Here is a 24,528-nt window from a genome sequence, read left to right on the forward strand (position 1 = left end):
ACTCAGAAGTAAGTCCCGTTGAGTTCTTTGGTGCTTTCTCCTAGGCAGACCACAGGGTCTTTAAGCTTTTGTCAGCTCACCTTCATGTGAGCGGCTTCGCCCACAGTCCGTTACCCTCGGAGACAGAGCTGCAACGCTAAACTGGGGAAGCCTAACTGAACCCGTTGATTTGAATGGACTTAGGCGCACCTAACAGCATAGGATGGGGCTGCAGTCCGACGCAGCACGCTGACTTGCAGCGTGACAGTAATCCTATGTGTTCTTACTCCCAAGTATCTGGGTAGAGGCCTAAGCGTTGGCAAACAGTGAGCTTCGTGCAGGAAACTATATTTTCGTGCCACACTGGCCACTAAGGCTTAGCTATTCCTTGGGGAGAAGTTAATATAAATTGCCTACATTCACCATAATGCATAGCGACAGGTCTAGACTTAAGGCACAGCTGGCAAAGACTACAGAACCCGTGATGCACTGAAGCAATAATTTTATTTTGCCCCGCCCCACTTGACAATGTATGCTGGGAGATGTAGTTTTAACTTGTCATCTATCAATTTTGAATTTGCTCCGAGTTTCATTGTGCTTACGCTGTAGTCCAACATACGTTTGCTCAGAAGTGTTCAATAGGGCTTTAGTCCCAGATAAGTGTATATAGGAGTGCCCATCTTAATTTATGTCCTGTACACCTTTCACGCAAGAAGCGATGTTAATCATTCATATCAGCGCTTAAAAACACCTATAATGTTCTACAATCGAAGGCACATGATACAAACGGGAAAAATGATCGGGAAGGAGAAGGAAAGCAAACGCTGGCGCAGGGGCTCCTTCATTGGCCAATGGATAGCACCAGATTGGTCTCCCATTGCCATGAGGTTCTTCCTGGGAGGCAGAGGGGCAGCCTCCCAGTGGACCTTGCTGCGTTGGTCCGGCAATCCAGAGCATACTTTCCTTGGGTTTTGCGGTCGCAGGGCAACCGGGAAAGTAAAGTATTCTAATGTCAAGGCTGAAATTCTATGCACCTCACTGAACTCACTGGGAGTAACTACAGAATAACCATGTGCATAGCTGTGCAAAGTGTACATGGCTACATGCCCTTTACATACTTCAAGAGAAATATATAAAACGTACTATTTTTAATCGCCCAGAATCTGAGAATTCAAGACGCCACTCCGTGTATGTCTACCAACAATATCGAAAAGCTGGTTTATAACACCAGACCTGAATATAACACACATCAAAATTCACTGCTTGGAAAAAGAGGTTGTTCTAATCATCAACTTTTATTTGGTGTGTGTGTCATGTCTTATTTTCTCATTCCCTCAAACACCTGGATATTCACTGCATCAAGGAGTTAATGACAGTTACGCATGTGCTACAGCTCCGGCTCTTACGTAGGCATTCTTCCTTTTTCGCCACAGGCATCGCTTGAGACACCTAAAGCTGGGGCTTTGCGCTTAATGGTCCCTTCCACTAGGCGGCGGAAAGAGTCTTCAAGTTCACCGCGCATGCGCCAGCTCTTTCTTTTCCGGCGGCGACCATGGCGGGCGAAGAGTGAGTAGCTTTTTCTTCCTCGGTACAATCCGTTGCCATCCGCGACATTAAGAAAGTGTTTCCTGGGTTTTGTTTCTCGGCCTTCGCCGCTGAGGGCTCCGTATTCTGAAGAGGCTTTTGCTGAGCCTTCTTAGCGAGTGTTTTCTCGGGAGACGGAGGGGTTCATTCAGAGGGATGCGGCTGGGAACTAGGAAGTGTCCCTCCCTGTTGCAGTGGGGCGCGTTGCGAGGGGTTCATTTCTGGGGAATGAGCGGAGCTGGAGGCGAGCGGGAAGGCCGCGACCGCCGTTGGCAGCTTCCAGACTCACTTGGCCGCCTCGCTTCATGCAGGCCGTGCTGGTCTGGTAGTTTGCGTGGCGCGGTTAGGCCTAGCTGTAGCCTTCCGGCACACGCGCCCAGCTCCGTTGGTTGAGGTAGGCCAGAAAATTCGGAAGCATTTGTTACTTGGGGATTTTTGAGCGCTTTTTCTTGCGTAAGGTAAAGGACCCCTGATGGTTAAGTCCAGTCGCAGACGACTCAGGGATTGCGGCGCTCATCTCGCTTTACAGGCCGAGGGAACCGGCGTTTGTCCGTATTTGTCTTGCATAGTCCCGGAAAAAAGGCTTTGACCCGCTGTTAGGATCGTTAACCATACATACGATTGTTGTATTGGAAGGGTTCCCGAGGGTCATCTAGTCCAACCCCCTGCAAGGCAGGAATCTTTCTGCCCAACATGGGGCTCGAACCCATGGCCCTGAGATTACACTGGAATTATTTTTATAGAAACTATTTTTCCAGGAGTGGGGTGCAAGTAGTTTTGCTTTTAAAATACCAGTATTATAATTTGGGATTTTAAGATAATTTATAAATCTCCCCCAAAAAAAACAAACACTCCAGCTTTGCAGGCCACTGGTTTGTTAAACATGTTTATAACTACCAACAGTGGTAACAATGAGTTTCACATAGCTATATCTCAGGAAATCAAAACTGCTTGATATCTGGAAATTCAGGAAAGCAATAAACCTGTCTCTGGAGAGAAAAGTTTGAATAAAGTAATTTGGTTAATAATGCAGTGTTGTACAGCTGCAATAGTTTTCTACTAACAAGTCTAAAAAGATATTGTATGGCTATTAGGTTGTTTCTTTTTGTGTGCAGTATGCATGAGAAGAAACATACATATTAAGATGTATATGTCTTTTGCTTTCTAATGTAGAGCGAAGAAGAAGTTGCCTTCGGTTCCCGAGAGCCTTTTGAAGAAACGGAAGGCTTTTGCTGATATGAAGGCCAAACGTCTGAAAAAGCTGTTGGTCCAAAAGAAGGTGAATATAACTTAACAGTCTTGTCCATATGCATGTTACACAGAAATAAGCCCTATTGTGTTTAGTGGAGCATATTCCTAGTATATGCAGGATTACAGCTTTTATTAATGCAGCTTTTATTAATGGAGTTGTGCTAGATGCAATTTGATGGAAGTGGCTTGTTTTGCCTTGATACTGTAACAATGTTCCATGTGGTATGTTAAGAGGGGATACCATTAAGCTGCAAAATTGGATTTTTGTGTGACAACTTAGGTAGTTGGCCTGTTAACTTTTTGTGGCTCTATAAAATTAGGCAGATTGATCTGCCTGCAAAAAGCTTGTAATATATGGATCAAAAATCTAGTTTTTTTAATATTCTCCGCTACTTAGTGTATATCTCGAAACAATATTATCCTCATTCTGGCTTATGTCTTCTTTCCCATGAGCAGCTGTAGCTGGCACCAGAGCCACCTTTCCCATACATATTCAACATCTTTCAGATATATTAGTGAGATGGTTATCAGTGGCCTTTTTCATTATAGAGATTATAAAGCTCTTAACCAAATGCCCTTTATCCATTCTCTTCTTGCATCTCATTGAAGGGGTTCCTTGCCTTAACCACTCAGTTACAAAACTCACCTCCCCCAGCCTTGGCTCTACCTTGCTCCCCCCTTCTTTAAAAAAGCAAGATAAGAAAAGCAAGTAAGCATTCATTCCAAGCAAGCACCATCAAAACTATGTATGTGCATGTGTGCACCCAGCATAGACTGATCACACACAAAAAAGAAGCTATTTGATAATTATAGTACTCCGCCCACATTTGCGCTATTACAGGTTAATAAAGGTAAGAACCAGTGTGGAATTGTAGTTAGAGTGTCAGACTAGTACTTCAAAAGACCCAAGTTCAAATCCCTACTCAGTTATGAAGCTCACTAGGCCGCTTACTTTCAGTGAGGTTACATCAGAGCTTTCCAAACTGTGTGTCGCGACACATTAGTGTGTCGATTGCAGTGTATAGGTTAGTTGTGCAAACGCGCTCAGCGCTGGAAAGGGGTTAGTTTAACCCATGGTTTGTTAGTAAAACTGAATTGCTGTGTTGGGAAATGATGCATGTCTAAAAAGTATGTCACCTACATGAAAAGTTTGGAAAGCTCTGGGTTGCATGATGAGGGTATCTGATGCAGATAACTGCTGAAGCTAAGCGGGTCTGGAGCTGGTCAGTGCCTGGATAAGAGACCACTTGGAAAAAACTTTAGACTCCATGATGGAAGACTGATATAAAGGTACAGTCATACCTCAGGTTAAATATGCTTCAGGTTGAGTGATTTCGGGTTGCATTCCGCTTTGACCCGGAAGTAATGGAATGTGTTACGTCCGGATTTCACTGTGCATGCGCAGACGGTCAAAATGACATCACGTACATGCGCGGAAGCGACGAATTGCGACTCGTACAGGCATGGGTTACATTCGCTTCAGGATGCGAACGGGGATCCGGAATGGATCCCCGTTCGTATCCAGAGGTACCACTGTACTAAATAAATGAGGGAGAATGATGTATCCAGGGGTCAGCACACCTTTTCAGCAGGGGGCTGGTCCACTATCCCTCAGACCTTGTGGGGGGGCCAGACTATATTTTTGGGGGGGGGACCGAATTCCTATGCCCCACAAATAACCAAGAGATGCATTTTAAATAAAGGACACATTCTACTCCTGTAAAGACACGCTGATTCCCGGACCTTCCGTGGGCCAGTTTGGGCTGGCCCCTGGGCCTTAGTTTGCCTCCCCGTATTTTTCTCTCTATTACACGCAGATTTTTTCTTCTAAAAAGGGAGGGGAAATGTCTGTGCGTGTTATGGAGCGAATGTGGGGGGTCCCTGGAGCCGATTAGGGGAGCGCAGGAACAAAAATCAGCAAAAATCAATCGTGCGTTGTGTCCCAGAGGGAAACTTGAAAAGAGGAAGTTGCAGCTTTCCTGCATTCTGCCTCAGGGTCTTACTGCCCACCCTCCTCTGTTTCGTTGCTGTGTTTGCTCAAACGGAACAAAGAGCAGGCAAATCCCCTCCCCTCCAGGCAAGCAGAGGGGAAAGCAGAGGTCTTTCCTTCTAGTAATTCCTCTCTGTGCTCCTCGCAGGCAGCCAGAAAACATGCAGGAGGAGAGAGAAAGCTGGCTTCGGTTTGTGGAAACTTTTGCCTTTCTTTCCTCCCTCCCGTAAAATCCCTCTCCTGCTTTCTTAGCCAGCTGCTTCTCTGCACAACGCTCTCTTGTCCCTTCTGTGTTTTTCCTTCACTCCCCACTTAAAATGTAGTTACAAAGCATGGATCCACATGGATCCTCAGGATCTTTGCATTGGGCCACCCCAAATTCACCATCAGATCACATAGCAGCCTGCCCCCCCAAAATCACACACCCACTGTTGCCTGGGGCTGCAATGGTGCAAAAACGTGGTTAAAAAGCATGGATCCACATGGATCCTCAGGATCTTTGCATTGGGCCACCCCAAATTCACCATCAGATCACATAGCAGCCTGCCCCCCCAAAATCACACACCCACTGTTGCCTGGGGCTGCAATGGTGCAAAAATGTGGTTAAAAAGCATGGATCCACATGGATCCTCAGGATCTTTGCATTGAGCTACCCCAAATTCACCATCAGATCACATGTCTGTGGCCACAGCATGAAGCACAAAAATGACACATCCACTGTTTCATTCAGAATTTTTTTCCTTGTTTTCCTCCTCTAAAAACGATGTGCGTGTTATGGTCAGGTGCGTGTTATAGAGCGAAAAATACGGTATGCTGTCCTGATCCTCTGAAGGAAGACAGAGACAAAGATGTGCATATATTTACTTAGGAAATGTAATAATATTCTCTTCTGTTTTCAGTTGCGAATTGCTGAACGAAAATTAATCTATAAAAGGGCTGAGTTATACCACAAAGAGTACAGGCAGATGTACCGGCGCGAAATTCGCATGGCCCGCATGGCTCGCAAAGCTGGCAATTACTATGTACCTGCTGAACCCAAACTGGCATTTGTGATCAGGATCAGAGGGTAAGATGAACAAATGTGTTGTGATATCACATAAATTAACAGCAGTTGGTCTCACGCCCACACTGTATATGTAAGGAACATGACTCCCCCCCCCAAAGAATCCTGGGAACTGTAGTTTGTTAAGGGTGCTGGGGGTTGCAGCTGTTTGAGGGGCAATCCTTTCTATGACCTAAGCCTTTGCAGCAGCACTGTCCTTTATGAGACTAATTCAAAAATACCTTGTGTAGAAGCCTCTTTATTCAGGTTACCCTTAGATAAAAACAGTTCTAAAGCTGTGTGCCTAGAGAATTGACCAGCTGGTGGGAAGTTCCATGAAGTCCAGGTTTCAGAATAAATAAAATAAAAATATTTTAAATGTGTTTAGGGGAGGGGTGGTAGTAGTTTTGATTTTGTTCCAAATATTTGTGCTTTTATCCTGTATTTTTATCTTGTGAACCACCCTGAAATCTTTGGATGAAGGGCGGTATATAAATTTAATGCATGAATGATTAAATATAAATAAATATAATTTTACTTAACATTCAAATTATACACGTTGGGCTTAATGCAGAGCAAGACTTTCAGCCTTATATCAGTGTTAAGGCCTAATTGATTTCAAAGTGAAAGAGCATAACTTTTTGCTTTGTATTTTTAAGTAATATCCCACAAGTTTTAGTATATTGAGGAAAGCTCCACTGAGCACGCTCGGACTTCATTTTGAGTTAAAAATGCATGAGTGCTTTGTTCTGCTTATGGTCTAGGTGTAATTTAGTCACTTAATTTATTTTGATTTCTCGCTGAAAGCCTTCTGACTGGCTAAGAATCTGTGATGGCTAATAAAATAATTCATTAATAGCATCCAAAGTAGCATTTAGAATGGTATTTAGCATATTTAGATCCCGGTGCTCAAAAGCTGCCAGTGTTCTACCCTCTCAATACCTCGTTTGGGTTTAGTTTGCTACCAACAGTAGTAGCTTTCTGTGAATATGAGCACAGCTGAGCCACAATGGCAGAGGAGTAGCAATAAAACAGATGGAAGAGTATGGAGAATAAACATGTCTTGACCTAAAAAATGAAGTGTAAGAAGAATAAACATGTCTTCGCCTGAAAAATGAAAGGTGGTACAGTTTGCTCCATGGAAATTCTGGGGTGGGTGGGGGGAATCATTTGTATAGGTTACTAACACAATGAAGGCCTCTTCCTTATCTTTGATTGCATAACGGTTGCCACTTTTTCTAAATGCTCCTTATTTTGAAATGGGCAAGGACTGTGTTTTGGTAGGATTTTTTTAATCCTTTCGTGGACTCTGGGGGGGGGGGGCAAAATTATCTTTAATGCTATCCATTAAAAATAAATGTCATTGGTATGTTAATTATAATGTAAGTTCAGCTATCTGGAGTGTTACATGTTTTACTAATATGATAAAAGCTTTCATTGGAAGTAGCTGGTAGTTAAATCTGTTTGGAGACCGTACTGAAAAGAAACCTGTTTTACTACACTTTTAGAATTAATGGCGTTAGTCCCAAGGTTCGCAAGGTACTGCAGCTTCTTCGCCTGCGTCAAATTTTCAATGGCACATTTGTGAAACTCAACAAAGCATCCATTAACATGCTGAGGATTGTTGAACCTTACATTGCATGGGGGTAAGTTGAATCTTAAATTTAGTGGTATATATTGTTCCCTATATATGTTGCCTTATGCTTGTCTGCGTTGGGTGAAGTAGTCTCTACACCTCCTGCTCCAGAGCAGAAAGTTCTACTCTGTGCTGCAATCGCAGACTGAACATTGCCTCATACATATTTAGAAGGTTGAAGCATAATGAGGTCGGCAGCATTTTAAAAAATACACTGATCCATAGTGTAGCCCATGTATGACCAGCTAATGTCCCACAAGAGATATTTCTTTGCAGTTTCACTTGTGTGGAATGATGCAACAAGTTTTCATGTGCATTTAATGTTACTATTTTGTATACCGTACAGAATGTGTAACAGAAATAAATGTACAGTAGACCCTTGGGTTACATTACTCTTGAGTAACGTAAACTTTGGCTTGTGAAAGCGGCAAACCTGGAAGTATTTTTCTGGGTTTCCACCGCATGCGCAGAAGCGCTCTATCACACCATGCGTAGAAGTGGTGTCTCAATACAGATTTTTCTGGGTGTGCACGGCCCTCAGAACAAATTAAGTTCGTATCCAGAGGGTCCACTGTACCTTCATCTGTTTACCAAAGTTCTCTTTCATGCCTCTTTCCCCTCTTGTCACTTTTAACTACTTTGTAATGTCTGGAATTGCAAAGTTTACTGCCAGTAATCCTGTGAAAGGATTTTTGTTTGAGGAACTACCTTGGTTATCTTCTCCAAGTTGATTACTTCATACCAAGTCTGCTTCCATAATAACTTCATCTTTGTAATACATAAGGGGCTAGATAGTTTTAGCTCTGGACTAATGTTTGGAGAAGTACAGTAATTCATGATAATACAGGTGTTGGCTCTTTCTGGCCTATGTTATCCAAAGGGCTATGGACTAGAGTATAGGTTGGTAAATGATACTTTTTCTTGCTGATGAAAACTTCCAGTGTGGCATTTCTATACCGGAAACCACATTCTAGTTCCTGCTGAACAACAAAATTCAGTATGATTGTACAATTAAAAGTATCACTCCTATATGAGAAAGTGTTGTATTAAAATAGTGAATAATTCCTATGGTCCTGGAAGTGGTAATAGTTCCCAGCAACTAATTCTGGGCCAAAAGATTTGCCTCCAGGATACCTGTAGTAGCTCTCCTCCCATATAAGCCTGTCTTTTTAAGATTCACATAGGCTCTTCACTGCAATCTAATGGTAGTAGAAGCATAGTTGGTTGGGACATCTATCCCTTCTGTCGAGAATGCAGAAATACCTGCCTCAATAAGTTTGCCCCCCTCCCAAAAAAACCACCTACCTTATGCCATTTATTGAAAACATTTTTGATCTGGCAAACTTTTGGCCTGCTGGGTTAAGTTATCTTAATGTGGTTATAGTAGACTTGTGTTGGATGCTTTTTCTCTACTTCATGCTTGTATTTTACTGACTTAAGTTTGTGTCAGAACTTAAATGTATGCTTTCCAATTATGAAGGGACGCAGGTGGTGCTGTGGGTTAAACCACAGAGCCTAGGGCTTGCTGATCAGAAGGTAGGCGGTTCGAATCCCGGTGATGGGGTGAGCTCCTGTTGTTCAGTCCCAGCTCCTGCCCACCTAACAGTTCGAAAGTACGTCAAAGTGCAAGTAGATAAATAGGTACCGCTCCGGCGGGAAGATAAACTGCGTTTCTGTGCGCTCCTCTGGTTTCAACAGAAACGACTTAGTCATGTTGGCCACATGACCCGGAAGCTGTACACTGGCTCCCTTGGCCAATAAAGCGAGATGAGCGCTACAACCCCAGAGTCGTCCGCGACTGGACCTAACGGTCAGGGGTCCCTTTACCTTCCAATTATGAGTCTAACTTTTGTACATTGTCCTTTGTATTGTGATTGCAATAGAAGAGGAGGGTAGAAAATTAGTTAATAAACAAATACATAATATAAGCCATTATTTCTCCCCTGGCATCTCTCTGTCATAAATATGTTCTGAGCAGATTTCCTTCCTGCTTAGGCTAAAAATTATTTCCCCCCCAACACCCTCCTTTCTGCCTTGTCCAATGCAATCTTCCACTGTGTGCCAGAAGTTGTCCATGCTAATTTTCATTCCTTGTGAGAGAGCTGTTTTGTTTCCAGCATTCAAATCCAAAAGCTTATGTCTGGATACAGCTACTTAATTTTAGAAATTAGTTGGCTGTGATACAGATGTGTACTGAATGGACAAACAGCAAGGTATTGAGGACAACACAATATTGCCAATGAACTCATGCATTCGGTATACACATTTTTATATTTTTAACTTAGAAATTCAAGCAGCTGATTTTCATTATGTTACTAAGTTAGCAGTGCTGTTGTCATGTCTTATCTTTTGTTCCAGTTACCCCAACTTGAAATCTGTGCATGAGTTGATCTACAAGCGTGGTTATGGGAAGATCAACAAGCAGCGCATTGCTTTGACAGATAACTCTCTCATCAAAAGATGCCTGGGTAAGTAAATTTATGACAACTTGTACTGGATTATTTTAGTGTATCGCTACATCTGCAAGCTTATTGCATTCTTGTATCGTCTGAGACAATTATTCTTTGCAATCCTGCTGGCCAACTTGAGCATAACATTTTACATTTACATAGAAAGTATTTCACTGATGTTCTCTAACTTTTCTCTAACGGTGTGCCAGTATTATGCCATTTTTGCAAGATGGAGTAATGAGGCAGTGGCTTGCTGAAGGCTGTCAGTTTGTGAGCTGAGATTTGAACCTAACACATTCTGGTTTTCATGTCTAGCCACATTACACTATACCAGCTCTTGCCTAATAAGATTGTGGTTTAGCGTTAGAAGTCAATAGAAAAAAGTAACTTCAGTTTAACTTAATGTCAAACAAATACAAGAGTGCCACTATCAAGTTATACTATTTGAGTGATAGACATTCTGGCTTTACAGTAGTGACAAAATGTGCCCATTTTGTTGGACGTGCAGTGTATAGTGCTATACATTTCCCATGTCCCAGTTTCTTTTTGTTGCGATGCTCTCATTTGGGTGACTTGGCAAATTGCATTCTCTCAGCTACCCGCAGGATGATTGCAACAATCAATGAATGGGAAGGCACTTTGTACTCTGAACCTTTTCTAACTCTACTTTTAGAAAAACACGGCATCATTTGCATGGAGGATCTGATCCATGAAATCTATACTGTTGGCAAAAACTTCAAAGCAGCAAACAACTTTCTCTGGCCATTCAAGCTGTCTTCTCCACGGGGTGGAATGAAGAAGAAAACTATTCACTTTGTAGAAGGTGGTGATGCAGGAAACAGGGAAGACCAGATTAACCGGCTCATAAGGAGGATGAATTAATGGTATGCTGGGCTGGAGAACACTAAAATACAAACTTGTAGCAAGGGTTTCCTTCACACATCTTTTGTACACAAGGGATATAGGCTTCAGGTTGTAGAATATTTTCTTCATGTGGAATCAGGGAGTCTTGGGAATTCATTGACAAAGTTAAGCAGATCTTGTCATGGTCAGTTCCCAGATGGGAAACTGAGCATCACATGTTAATTGTATTGCTTCCTAAAGGAGCTCCTTATACCTTTACGGATTAGAGTTGGTGAATCCACAGTCTTAGCTTGCAAAGGCACTTCTCTCTCAGCCACAATACCAAAGCTATGACATCTTAAGGTTCCTTCCTGTTTTGTGCACACTAAGACTTTCTAGGGATGATACCCTGCCAGAGGCAGAAGAAGTGCCTTTGTAATCAAGTAAGAGGGCTTTCCTTGCCCTTCTCCTAGCTAGGAAATGCAATGGCATCTCAGCCCAACATTGCAAAGATCAGAAGATGGGGGAGGAACTTGTGTATGTCTTTCTGTGTGCATGTGAGTATACTGTGCATGCCTCCCACAGGATAAAGTAGTATATTGCGATACAACTATGGCAAAATTCTACAACAAACTATTTAGACCAAACTGCCCCAATGTGCAGGATTAAAAATACAATAAAGCTATACAATCTTTAAAATTTCAGATATTCCAGAAAATCAAGTTAAAGTTCTTTAGGTGTGGGGTTTGTAGGGGGAATTGTTAGCAAATGTGGGTGTGGATGGCAGTTTGTCTAGCTGTTGAATTGCAGTTTTGTTACTTCCCTTTGTAAAGCCATAAGCTGCTTATTCAGAGAACAAATTATGCCCCCATTGCTCTATTTGTGCTATTTTAAATCATTTGGGTGGTTGGTTAAGATGGACTTTAGACTGCACTTTAGGTTATACACTGTGTGTTTTAGAGTAATAATTAATTACTGTAGTATACCGAGTTGGGTATATAGGAAATTATGGGAAACACATCTTTTACTATTTTTTAGTCACCACAGGCAGCCAGATAAGTGGCTTTTTGGTTGAAAGTGATTTTTGTGTGCACATAAAGGCAAGTAAAACACTGAAATGTGTGCTGTCAGCCCAACTTGAAATTCTCTGAAAAATATTCACCAATTGAAATGTTTCTAATCTGAGTTTGTCTTCTCTTCTAGGGGCCTAGCAGATGACATCTCTATGCATTGTTAATAAAAAAAATCTTCTGTGAAATTGTGCTGTTCTTCCTTGCTCTGAAATTGACTGGCAGTCAGAGTACTTCTGCAACCCTTTTAATTTTAGGTAGCTACAAACAGTAAGTTATGAATGTTATTGAGAACTCTAAGCTATGGTTAACCTACACAAAGATCCTGTTAGCTGAAGGTCTGTCTGACAACAAGGTGTTAAATGACCTTGCCAGTCAGAAGAGTAGGCAGATGCTTGGTTCAGAAAAGGAGCTATGATGATCACCCTTGTCCTAGAACATGAAATGGGCCCTGGGAAAGAGAAGTGCTGGTGGAAATCCACACAGCAGCTTGTGGTGTCAGCACCTACTGTTTAAAAAATTGTTTAGAAAGCTGATGCGAGTTTTAATTTGCTTTTAGTCATTTATAACATTTCAAATTACTGTTAATTCATTTTACTGATAAATTTATTGTTTTTGTAAACTGCTTTGGGGTTTTGATCTTTTTTTTTAAGAAACCTGTAAAGCAGTATATAAATTTGATGAAATAAATCACAGCCTATCCTGGGGATAGCAAAGGGCTAAGAAGTTAAGCAACCCAAACCCAGTACAGTGGTGCCCCGCAAGACGGAAAACTAGCTAGACGAAAGAGTTTTCCGTTTTGGAGGTGCTTCGCAAGACGAAAATGTCTTGGGAGTTCCTGCGGGTTTCCCCCCCCTTTCCCCCCCTCTTTCAGCTGATCCGATAAGCCACTAATAGCGCTAATCCGTCAATGGGCTTGCTTCGCAAGACGAAAAAACCGCTAGACGAAGAGAATCACAGAACAGATTCTTTTTGTCTTGCGAGGCACCACTGTAATGTGTTAACAGCAGGCAGGCTAACAGGATAAGTCAGACAGCATTTTCTTTCAATAACAAAAGGACTCTTGCTTTGTTGGAGGTTTTTAGACAGAGGTTGGGTGTTTGTCATTGACATAAGCTTTAGCTGAGATTCCTGCATTAGAGAAGATTGGACAAGATGATCCTCAGGGTTCCCTTCCAACTCTGACTTTTCTATCACTATTCCGGGGAAGGGGTGGCTGACCTGCTACTGCATCTACAGCATTAGATGCAGTTCAAAAACTTTACAATGGCAATATAACTACAAACATAAAAAAGCTTTATTAATCACATATTTCCCCTTTTCCCTTAATTGTGAGGTTTGTTGATCAACATAGTATTTGTGAAAGAATTTGATAGACGTGAACAAGAAAATAGTAACTTTACATGATTTCAAAGGAGCCTGTTCCTTCCCTGGTACGTTGTTTACATCATCTGTCTCTTGGCCTTCCTGAGTCTTCTTGTTCTCTCTTGATGTATGGTTTCACATTCCAATGCAGCCAGTTGAGAAAGCCGCTGGAGGAACTGAGGAGGAGCTCCAGTGACAGGGTCTGTGAAATGGTAACCTAGAAGAAAAAATGAAACTCCCCTTAGTAGTGTGTACAAAGTATAATGTGCCCCTCTCATGGACGTACTTAAAACAGAATTATACAATATACATCAAAAACCAGTGAAAGGGAATAAAATCACCCTATTCCTTAAAATAGAAACAAGTTGTAATGGTTATCTGAGAGATCGTCAAAGGTAGTAAAAAGGGGTACATAGTGTTCATAAACCTGGCCCATTATGCATTAGTCTGACCATGCTTTTTAGAGAGGCCTATGATTTTATATAGGTTCATAAAAAAATCAATTTGAAGTACAGATACCTAGGATTTTTTAAAAAACTAAACAGATTCCCATTTCTCTTGCTATATTAGCATTTTATGTTATCCATTTAGTTTATTATTTTCCTAAGCAATCTTTTGAGCAAGGTATGCATTAAAGTAGAAAAATTACATTTGTGACCATAAAAATGCAATATGACCCAATATATTTTCATTCCAAAACAACTCTAGAATAAATCTAGAATAACTCTAGTAGCTTGTATCAGTAATTGCCTTTTGTTAATTAGCTGAATTAAGCCTTTGAAACATTTTACAAACATGACTAGAAATGCTGTCCCTTAGGTACATACGAAAACAAGGCCTTCAATAAACATGTTTATAACAGCAACAATATTCAAAATGCAAGAAAGTTCACATAGTAAAGCAGTGAGAAAATGAGTTTGCCTAGGAAATGCATCTTGGTGAAGACAGATGGTAGGAAGTTAAATATATTAGGTACTATACATTACCAGGCTTGAATTTGGATCCTTCTGGAAATGAAATTAGGCTGGAACACCGATTATACTTCTTCAACCTACAAACATTTGCACAAGAACATACTATTAATAGAATGTTATATTTATGGACTATGGCAATTAAGGTGACTTGCAATGGTGTAATTTCCCAGCGGTGTGCTGAGATGAAAAAACATGCTGATCAATGCCATATAAGTATTCCTGCATCAAAATGTATTTCTTTAGGAATCTCCATCCAGATTCCTAGTAGTACTCAACAAGTATCAGAACCTTTGTACTGAAAGGACTAATATGCATGGGGATTTAGGTAAATATTAACAGGGCAGACCTATAAATGAATACTAAAAAATAGGGTTCATAGAGTTGAATTGAGCGGCTATAGGACAGCAAGCATTGCTGGGAAATAAAATTTGCATAGGAACTGCTTCTGAATCGTACTGTTTTAATAGTCATAACATTTTCCTCCAGCAGAGAAAAGTATTGACTCAGTAACTCTTTCCACCAGCTCAAGTAGGCCAATACTGCACCTTTACACAAGCCTTTACTACATGGGAGAGCTCTCCTTCCTCATTGTGGTTCTGCCTAGCTTCAGGAAGCGAGATGACACCAGCTCTGCTGATTCTAAATCTCTGCTTTTTTTTACCTTCCCCTGCCGCTTTGTGGGTGTACAGTGGTACCTCGGTTTAAGTACTTAATTTGTTCCGGAGGTCCGTTCTTAACCTGAAGCACCACTTTAGCTAATGGGACCTTCTGCTGCTGTCACGCCGCTGGAGCACAATTTCTGTTCTCCTCCTGAAGCAAAGTTCTTAACCCGAGGTACTATTTCTGGGTTAGCGGAGTCTGTAACCTGAAGCGTATGTAACCCGAGGTACCACTGTACATATGAGCCTTTGGCAAGGGGGTGATGTTTCCCAGCATCACAACAAAAGATAACCCCTTGGGCTGAGTCCAGAGACTATCATGGGGATGGGCCAGGCTAAAATGTGGAAGCTGCTTAACTATCCGGTGCCCAGTTCAATCCCACCCACAATATAGCAACAGTCTGGAACTGCCCCAGGTCTGAGTGAGTTTTGATCCTTGCCTCTCCACTTCCTGTGTCCCACAGTAAGGTCCCAAGACATGGTGAAGGGCACATCATGCAGTGACCTTGCTGAAGGCAAGCAGGTGGACTAGTCTGCCAAACACCATTTCGGGACAGTTAAAGGTGGTTAAAATAAATATTCCCTTTATTTTCATGAATTTGATCAAGTCATGTTTCCCTCTTTCGCTATTATGTTGTTTCAGGAATAAACATTTAGAAAACAGTCTGGTGAAGAGACAGAATTAAATATATAAATTAAAGTAACTCCCAACATTGTTTTTCATGAAAGACCTGGTCCACTCATACTGCCTTACCTTACAGCACCTAATTCTCCAGCTCCACCATGCATACCAGATGTCTTCAGAGGGCCTGGTTTCCAAGTAAACGACCCTCTTTTATAAGCATCCCCCATGGCTGTATCTCCCCTGCAGGAGAAGAAAAAAAAAGCAGTATCTCAGACAGCAATAGGTTTTACAGTAAAACCATCCTGGCATCACTTATTTTTCACATAGTGCTGTGAGGGTGGTTTTTATGGCCCAAGGGTTCACAAAGCACATCACCAGCACACCACGTTCTTTACCAGTGTCAAGTCATTTTAAGGCACAATCTTAAAGACATGGGAAAGGAAATCAAAGGTGGCAATTTCACCCAGTGCCCTGCTGGGCTGTCACTGGCAGGGAGAAAGTAAGGATGAAGCAGCACTCCTCCACCCTTTACAGGTTTGCTGCCATAGTTTTCTCCCTAGTGTAGGGTCCATGTTGCAGGTCTGGGTATGTCTGCTTCACTGCATCTACTTTTAATAATACTCCTTTTGAGGCCTACCAGTAGAGCTCTGACATCAGTAGGTTCTGCTGCAGTGGGGAGTGGACAGCAGATCTGCCTCGGAGGCCTTGCCTCTCTTTTGACCCTAGGGGAAGGAGCTCTGAGGCCGACTAAAGCCCAGTCGGACATGCCAACATTCACCCTTCAGGAACATAATTCTGAATCCAAACTATAAAGAGTAAAATTAACTTGCCTGCTTTTGTAGCAGCTTTCAATAAAGTATTGTGATGAAGTACATGGAAGCACAAAAGGTGGCAAACCAGGGTCATCATTACTGTAACAGCTAAAATCAAAAGAAGGTGGTATCTAATTATATAATATTAAATGGTTAGACGTTGTGTTATAATTTTTTAACATATCCCAAATAAATGGGATTGGTCAACAGATACAGATACATAATTGGGTAGAAATAAAACAGGGCTCTTTGTCATATATTTCTCTCTGACCTCTAACTCATAACACTACGTTGACTAGTCAGTGAAACCTTATGCCATACATATATTGATTTAAAGTGCCTTGTGGCCCTGTAGTTTTTGCTACAACAGACTAAATTGTCTGCACTTCTGGGAATTGCCTTAAACGATCCTGTCCCAACCCCAGCTGCAGTATGCAACAAGCTATGAGAAAAACATGAAGAGTACATTCATCCACTCCTGTTTCTACTAAAAATTGTTTTTTAATGATACATGTATAGTTGAGTGGTAAGACACATACTTATAGAACTTCCGGGGCCAAATTAAACATGTGTTTATTAAATACATGCTTGCTGTTTGGCTTTCTACTACTGGCTCTGGGGCAACTTACACTAAAAGAAACATGAAGGGGAGAAGGGCAAAAACCTATCCTCTGTTCACTTTAGGAAACTTGTGGTTACTGTCATTTCTCCAGTTGATTCAATTGTAGAGTTAGTGAGAAGCCTCTCAGTTACATACCACATTAAACAATGAAACATTGTAAACTACCATTAAGGAAGTTGAGACTTTATGTGTGGGAAACAACACTACCCTGTACAGGCATAAGCTTTGTCTATAAAACCAAACCAAACCAAACCTAAAGCAGTAAGCCTATGGCACAGATGAGTACTTGATCACTTAAAAATACTGAGGTTTTTGCAGTTTCCCACTGGCCATATTCAGACATCACCCTATACCACAGTTTAGTGTGGTCAGAACAAACTGGTCTCTTCCAAACAGCTATGAGGTAGAATGTGGAACACTTCATTTCCATTTTTGCTTACCTACAGCTTGTTTCCTTGTTGCAACTGACAAAACATAGCTTGTTTGAAACAAGCCAATGTGAAACTACTAAGCTTGAGGCAAGATGGTGACTGAATGGCAAGTGATTCCCTTTGCTCTGAACAAAAAACAAAGCCAGTCTGGGTATGAAGTACCCAATAATAATCTTCCCCTTTCCTCTGAACAGGTGATCACTGATGATCACAAGCAACAGCTTTAACCATCTGACTGGCTTATATGCCTACTTGCCAATGTCTGAATTGGGGCTCATACAACATTTGGAAGTAATAGAATTTCCCCAATATCATGATGATTTATACAAGTCACTATATCATGACCTGTTCATATTTTAGAAGTGTACATCTTCAATCCATTTGACTTTAAATGCAGAAATGGAGCTAAAATTCCATCTTCTATTGCTATTTTTAAAATAAATTTGTACATGAAATTTTATGAGATGTGCTTATTAGAAATTCCTCAGCTTGAAGTCTGCCTCTGAATTATACCTGTGCAGTGCACTTTGAGTACAGTGGTGCCCCGCAAGACGAATGCCTTGCAAGACGGAAAACTCGCTAGACGAAAGAGTTTTCCATTTTGGAGGTGTTTCGCAAAACGAATCTCCTATGGGCTTGCTTCGCAAGACGACAATGTCTTGCGAGTTCCTGCTGTTTTTTCCCCCTCCCCCCCTTTTTCTAAGCCGCTTATCAGCTGATCCGATCAGCAGATAAGCCGCTAAAAGCCTCTAAAAGCCGCTAATCCGCTAATCCTTCAATGGGCTTGCTTCGCAAGACGAAAAAAACCGCTAGACGAAGAGAATCACAGAACGGATTCTTTTCATCTTGCGAGGCACCACTGTATGTGAAACATCTATACATTTCATACAATAATAGAGTTTATAAAGGTATACCTGTCTGGAAATAAATGAGCAGCACCTTGTGTCTTCTGTGCAACGGGAGAGAGGTTTGGTATTGCCTGAGCAAGACTTGGCATTGCAGCATTTTCATCAGAGTCTCTCAAGCCATATGCAGATGTATATTCTGCTTAAGAGAAATAATTCAAAGCAGCGTACATGGAACATCAGGCCAAAACTAGCTAGAGCTACAGTCTTACACTTGCTTAGAAGTTTGCTCCACTGAGGTCAATGGGAGACTTCTGAAGAGACATGTCTGGGCACAGAAAACTGGTCTGGTCCTTGTGGGGTTACCAAGTCAGAAGGAGCAGTTCCCTTACAGTAAGCTTATGTTCTCAGCCACCTATAGAGTCAGGAATCGTCAAAAGCGGAAATGCCTTCTAAATATACACACTTACACTAAACTAACTACATAACATCTATTCATCATGTCAAATCCACAGCTGAAACTTACTCCAGTATCTAAAACATGCACATTCTGTTCCTTACGCTGAGCCACTACCTGGAACACAATGCATCGCAGGGCGATTGCAGATAACAGCACTATTTTATGCATGCCTACTTTGAAATAAGTTCCACCAAGTTCAATGGGGCTTACTCCCAGGTAAGCGGATCAAGTTGCAGCAATCCTAAGAACCCCTGAATGGCAGTCAAACCTGGAATAATGTCATCACTAACCCCCCCCCCAAAAAACCTACTGTTTTAGAACAAAAACTGTCATTGACTACCTTAACATTTATTTTATTTACAAATGAATGTTTATATATCTCCCTTTAGCAATCCTTTTGTGCCATTTACAAAAACATGCTAATACACAACATATTAAAAACAGCAATATATTAAAAAGCCTGGGAAAGTAAAAAGTCTTTGCTTGCACTGAAAAGATAGTAATGCTGGTATCAGGTAAGCTTCCCTTGGGAAAGAACAAATGGGGTACCACAACCAGAAGAGGCCTTCACTCTGGTCACCACACACCTTACCTCAAATGGAGAGAGCTCCAGAAGAGAGCTTCTGAAGACTCTCACTACATAGGCAGATTGATATGGAAAGCGGTGTTCCTTCAGGTACCAAGTCACATAAGGATTTCAGAAGTACTTTGAATTGCATGTGGAAAATGGACTAGTGAAGTTCTTCAGATATTGGCGTAATACTTCTAAAATGATCAGTTACAGTTAGCAGCCTAACCACTGTACTGTGAGCCATTTGCAGTTTCTTAACCGTTTTAAAAGGCAGCTCCAGGCACAAAACATTGTATTATTCAATCCTAGATGTTACCTGGAATGAATAACTATGGCCAGGTTATTTCTGTCTAGAAGCCGCAGCTGGTGCACCAGCCTACACTGCGGACAGGCACTTCTTGCCACAGAGCTTCCAAGGCCTCCAAGTAGAATGTCTGATCTAGGAGTACCCCCAAAATGTGTACTCAGAAGCTAATGAGGTGGCCTCCACATGTTGTTATGCTACAGTTTCCATCAGTCCAAGTCAGCAGGTCAGTGATGATAGGAGCTGTGGTTCAACTACATTTTCGGTACCACATTAGCTACCTCTAGGGTGAATGTAACCCCATCCAGAACAAGCTGAACACTATCTCCCTGAACAGACAAAACACCTACTCACAGAACCTCTGTCTTGATGGGATTGAGTTTGCTTATTAACCCACATTCAGCCCATTATAGATTCCAGGCACCTCCTCAGCACTTCTACTCCCTCACCTGAAACTGATAAAACAAGAGACACACAGAAAGTGCTGGGTGTCATCAGTACACTGATGGCCTTTATCCAAAAGTGTGATTTAGTTATGAAAAAGGTATGGAGCAAGACAAAACACTATGAAACAGCAAAGAAGAAATTATATGGGATCAAGCAGTAGTTCCCAACTATCACATTCTAGGAACAGCTTGAGAGGCAGAAGTGAACCAATCAGAACATCACTTCCATCTTCCAAACCAGGGTGCCCATCCAGAAGAATACTATCGTTAACGGTATCAAAAGTGACTGAGAAGAACAGCAATATCTGGAGAGGGTGTGCAGTACAGCAGTTTAAAGGACAATTCTTGTTCTTTTGAACTCAATGGGCAAACTATTGATTTTAAGGAGTGGAAGATAACGCTCAACAACAAAAAGTGCAAGGAAAAACTACATAGGTACCTTCCCAGACAACCAGTTTGTTAACAACTTTTGATTTTGATTTGTTTGTGGGGATGTATGTATTTAAATCAAGCAATTGTTATCCCCTTTCAGTGTATTTCCCATCACTTTTCTTATTGCAAAGGAATTTGTTTGTTGTACACAACTACGAAATCCACTATAATTGCTCAACCTAAATTTGCCATTAGTCAGTGGATTCCAGTCCACAAACTAATGACAATTTGGAACCCAGAAATAGGCATTAGGTTGATCTTTATGGCAATTCCAACACTAAAAAATCTTGGTAAGTTTCCTTTTTATGAAATGTAGCCTAGGATAACTATCAAATGACAACCTTAAACATCTTACCTTGTTTTATCCTTTTTGTCTTTATCACTGCATGTTTCCAACTATTCTCGAAAAGGTGACCCCCAAATGATTTTCCGGAGACTTTTTTATCTAGGAATCTTTGGTCAGATTTTAGGATTGGCAATTTTTGTTCCTTTGGTGGCTGAGAAATGACAGGTCTGCTGTTTCAAACATAATAGTGAACACCAGAGGGGATACAAAAGCAAAAATAATAAATGCTTTTCACATGTTGTCTGGTACAGGTATTTCTCAAGTAGTAAGTGGGTCAACCAAGGATTGCTATATTTCAAACAAGCATTCTGTTGGCCTTCCCTTGAAGCTGATGGAAGCTAGTCCAAAAAGTTGGGGAAGACTGCCCTACATGATTACTCCTCAGAAGGACGTCTCTCCATGGCCAACTTACTGCTTCTTCAGAATTGTGCCACAAACTGTTTTCAATCAAATATTGTAACATTTAGCTACCTCTTTCCTTATCTATTTGTGAGAAACTACTCAATTTCAGCCATGGAATATTGGAGTGCTACAAAGAAAAGAGAAATGTTCTAGGGTGCACACCGAGCACAAGCCATTGTTCAGACATGTACAGCCTCACTATTACCCAGTATGATCTTTAGTGCATCTTTAGACATACTCCAAATCAACAGCATGCATTTTACAGGGCTAGCAACAGGGATGGACAAACTGTTTCAGGAAAGTTTGCATTGATATTCTCAGTGAGAAAACCAGATAGATTGCCAAAGAAAGTTCAAAATGCATCGTCATAAAGAAAAGGATCCTATGCATACTAGAGGCAAATGTCCCTTTACTTTTAAAAAGTGCCTGTTTTGATAACTGCTACAGCTCTTATGAATCATCAAAATATGATGCTAAGCTGTCCTTATTGTAAATTCTTCTGTTGCAATCTAAACTTACAAGACCCTATCCCCTAAAATTGGAAATAATAAGTCCAAATCTTTGGCAAAGAAAGCGCAGTACTTGTAGACATTTAAAAATATCAATAAACCCCCAAGGGTCTCAAGAACTGGGAATAAAGAAGTTGAATAGAACAAGAAGTTGAATAGAACAAGGGAATATTTGGCTCTAAACTATAGAATCAAAAGTATTCCTGTGAACCAGCATCAGGCAATTTCAGCATCATGACTACACACAAGTCTGCTGTTCAGGTGGCAAACGCAGTAAGCAACAGCAGCCTCTCAGTTACAAAGAGATTAACAATGCAATCTTCTACATGTCTACTTTGTAGCAGGTCTCACTTAGTTCAGTGGGGCTTACTCCCAGAATAATACATTGATATAAGATTACAGACTTAACCACTCATCTCCATTAATGAGAGTGAGGAATGAGGAGTTAGGAGTTATGGAACGATGCTAAGTTAAGGTATATAAGCCCTAGCACTTAGCCAAAAACCAACCTCTTGAAATCAAGTTGGGTTGGGCTTTCATATTTTAAAAACACTGTCTCATATTTTAGAACACTAATTTTAGACCACTGGGCAAAGTTAAATAAATACTTACCATTCAGGGATGCACGAGATTTCTGGCAGCTTACCATTAGGAGCTTGTGAACCTGTAATATGCAAAGTCCATTCAGATTCAGTTACTCTATTTTCATACCAAAAGTTAAAGTAACATTACAGTTAAATATACTTGCATTAAAAACAGTAAATATTCTACCAGTAATGGTAAATTTTGCTTTAGACAGCACACTCCCCCATTTTAATGATGCACTACAACATATTATTCAAACCAAAATTTGGTCGGAACACCGATTTAAAGGAGTGTGATTGGGATATAATATCTATTAACAAAACACTTAAGGAATTTTTATAGCTTATTTTGTCACTTTATAAACCATCATTCAATAACAGGGTTCTCAGGCTGGCATACAAACAATACAATAAATCATAGAAGCTGCGGCAAAAACCTCAAAGATCAAGCAGAAAACACTAAAACTAAAAAATTTGCTGCAATTTCAGATGCCAAAAAGACATCAAAATTGGAACCTGTTACACTTCTTGAGAGAGAATATTACATATCAGAGGTACAACTGGGACAGCTCTATAACCATTTATCACCAGCCGCACACAACTTAAGGCTTTATAGCAAGGTTGAGGAAGTGGATCTAGCCAGGAGATGAGTTCACCCACCTATCAATCACCTGACACAATAGTGATGTCAGGTGCCCCATTTTTTACACAGCCCACAAAGCATCAACAACCAATCAGCTGCACTGGGCTTTGCAGGTGTGGATGATCAGCAGTGCCTGCAAACTTCTTTTTGGCTCAGGTGCACATACACCTGCTCTGCACCTGGTGTCATCATATAAGATGTTAGGTGTAGGTGGGTATGGAGAGGCCTAGCATACCTAATTAAACCTGTAGACCAAAGATTCCCCACAGAAAGGTAACAATCTACACTTTGAATTGGGCTTGGAAAGAGATCTAATGCAGCTATGTAAGCACAGGTGAGAAAGGATGCATAAAGTTGGCCCCAATTAACTGGTCACACTATTTTGTACTCGCTGAAATTTCTAGGAAATTTATAAAAAATGAACCCTATGTACAATACATCAAAAGGCATAGATTTCAAAGTTTGTTAGAAAAACATTTATATTACATTTCTGATGGTCTCTTTTTACATGAACTATGATAAATAAAATTTTCAGCCCTCTGCTCTTTCCAGCCTAGCAGTTGACTTACTCTAGCAAATCTAAATCAAATAAATTTTCCCCTATCATCTCTCAAACCTACAAGTTTCTCAAGCCCACACACTCCCTCTCCACTACCTCAGAACAAACACACCACACAAAACCATACCCATGTTAATCTGGGCCACCATACAATTTTGGGGAAATTACCCTTATGACTCCTCACTGGAAACAAACTCCCTTCCCAGCAGGCCAATTCTTATTCCCACTGCTCTATTTTACCACTGCTGACTTTTGTTTCCTCGAGTCCTCAGAACTGTTAGGTATCTTTTACTTTCGGAGTGGAAGCCCCACGCCTTTGTTTGTGTCAGGTGCCATTCCTGCAACCCTGTTTTTTAACACAATATACCTCGGAATGATATGCAAACCCCCACTGCAGGGTGAGAAGTGTTTCAAGCACGTGCAGAGTGCCCTTCCCTATCAGTCCCCACGTGATAAGGGAGTAGTTTCAGGCAGGGTTGAACCCCACTAACATGCCTCTTCTCAATACCCAGCATTTGCAAAATGCTTTAGGCTAGAATCCTGTGCTCTCTTCTTTGTGAATAAACCCCATTTAGCTCAATGGGACACATCGCCCTGTTAAGAGAGCGCCCGGGGAGCTTCACCTTAATCCCTCACAACAACCTCGTAAAGTAGACCAATTGGGTCGCCATGCTGCACGCACGCCAAGCAGGGAGAGTGGCCCACCAGCGCCTTCTGCAGCGTCCTTTCCTTTTAGGGGAAGAGGTAGGGGGGGGGGGGACTTGCAGCAGTTCTCCTCTGCCCCCCCACAACACCCCCCCCCCGCAGCACTCACGCACCCTGCTGTTCCAAGTGGATGCGCTGCTGGCTCCTGCTCATAGCGGCCCTTCCACCACCACCGCGCTCGCTCGGGGAAAAGACGAAGGAGGCTCAACGGCGGCCGAAGATTCGGCCCCCTCGCCTCTGTAGGACGGGAGGAGGCTGAGGCCCCTCATGGCCCTCCGCGGCAGCCGGCGCGCGAGACCCCAACGGCCGCATTTCTGCCCCGCCGGCCTCGGCTACTGGAGCGCCGGCGCGGGCGGGCGAGCAGGCCTGCCGCTGGTTGCTAGGCGACG

General features: G+C 41.7%; 2 protein-coding genes across 3 annotated transcripts; one reads left to right on the forward strand and one right to left on the reverse strand.

The window, feature by feature from the left end:
• Positions 1–1,412: 1,412 nt before the first annotated feature.
• On the forward strand, positions 1,413–12,033 carry RPL7 (ribosomal protein L7). The gene is made up of 7 exons (XM_083517446.1): positions 1,413–1,545; positions 2,737–2,842; positions 5,704–5,870; positions 7,355–7,492; positions 9,841–9,950; positions 10,606–10,816; positions 11,979–12,033. The coding sequence occupies exons 1-6, from the start codon at positions 1,532–1,534 to the stop codon at positions 10,812–10,814; spliced, it is 744 nt and encodes a 247-aa protein (XP_083373572.1). The 5' UTR covers positions 1,413–1,531; the 3' UTR covers positions 10,815–10,816; positions 11,979–12,033.
• Positions 12,034–13,124: 1,091 nt separating this feature from the next.
• On the reverse strand, positions 13,125–24,512 carry LOC310713370 (uncharacterized protein C8orf89). Of its 2 annotated transcripts, none has more exons than XM_083517425.1 (8): positions 24,253–24,512; positions 22,261–22,312; positions 20,747–20,907; positions 18,248–18,377; positions 16,299–16,388; positions 15,598–15,708; positions 14,197–14,261; positions 13,125–13,427 (listed from the first exon to the last, which is right to left on the reverse strand). In XM_083517425.1, the coding sequence occupies exons 1-8, from the start codon at positions 24,290–24,292 to the stop codon at positions 13,288–13,290; spliced, it is 789 nt and encodes a 262-aa protein (XP_083373551.1). In that variant the 5' UTR covers positions 24,293–24,512; the 3' UTR covers positions 13,125–13,287. The 2 variants fall into 2 exon arrangements, with proteins under 2 accessions (XP_083373551.1, XP_083373550.1); XM_083517424.1 differs by having other exon boundaries at positions 18,248–18,380; positions 24,253–24,508.
• Positions 24,513–24,528: the final 16 nt, after the last annotated feature.

Source organism: Podarcis liolepis (assembly GCF_965112155.1).
Source record: "Podarcis liolepis genome assembly, chromosome: 8".
NCBI lineage: Eukaryota > Metazoa > Chordata > Lepidosauria > Squamata > Lacertidae > Podarcis > Podarcis liolepis.

Bases quoted from the DNA above. Each gene is read 5' to 3' on its own strand.
- LOC310713370 (XM_083517424.1), bottom strand. From the start codon at position 24,292: ATGAGCAGGAGCCAGCAGCGCATCCACTTGGAACAGCAGG. The intron at 20,908-22,260 runs GTAAGTATTTAT...TGTTTGAAACAG, and splicing joins ATCTCGTGCATCCCTGAATG to CAGACCTGTCATTTCTCAGC. The intron at 13,428-14,196 runs GTAATGTATAGT...TTTTTCTTCTAG, and splicing joins AGGATCCAAATTCAAGCCTG to GTTACCATTTCACAGACCCT.
- RPL7 (XM_083517446.1), top strand. The intron at 2,843-5,703 runs GTGAATATAACT...TTCTGTTTTCAG, and splicing joins AGCTGTTGGTCCAAAAGAAG to TTGCGAATTGCTGAACGAAA. The intron at 9,951-10,605 runs GTAAGTAAATTT...CTCTACTTTTAG, and splicing joins TCTCATCAAAAGATGCCTGG to AAAAACACGGCATCATTTGC.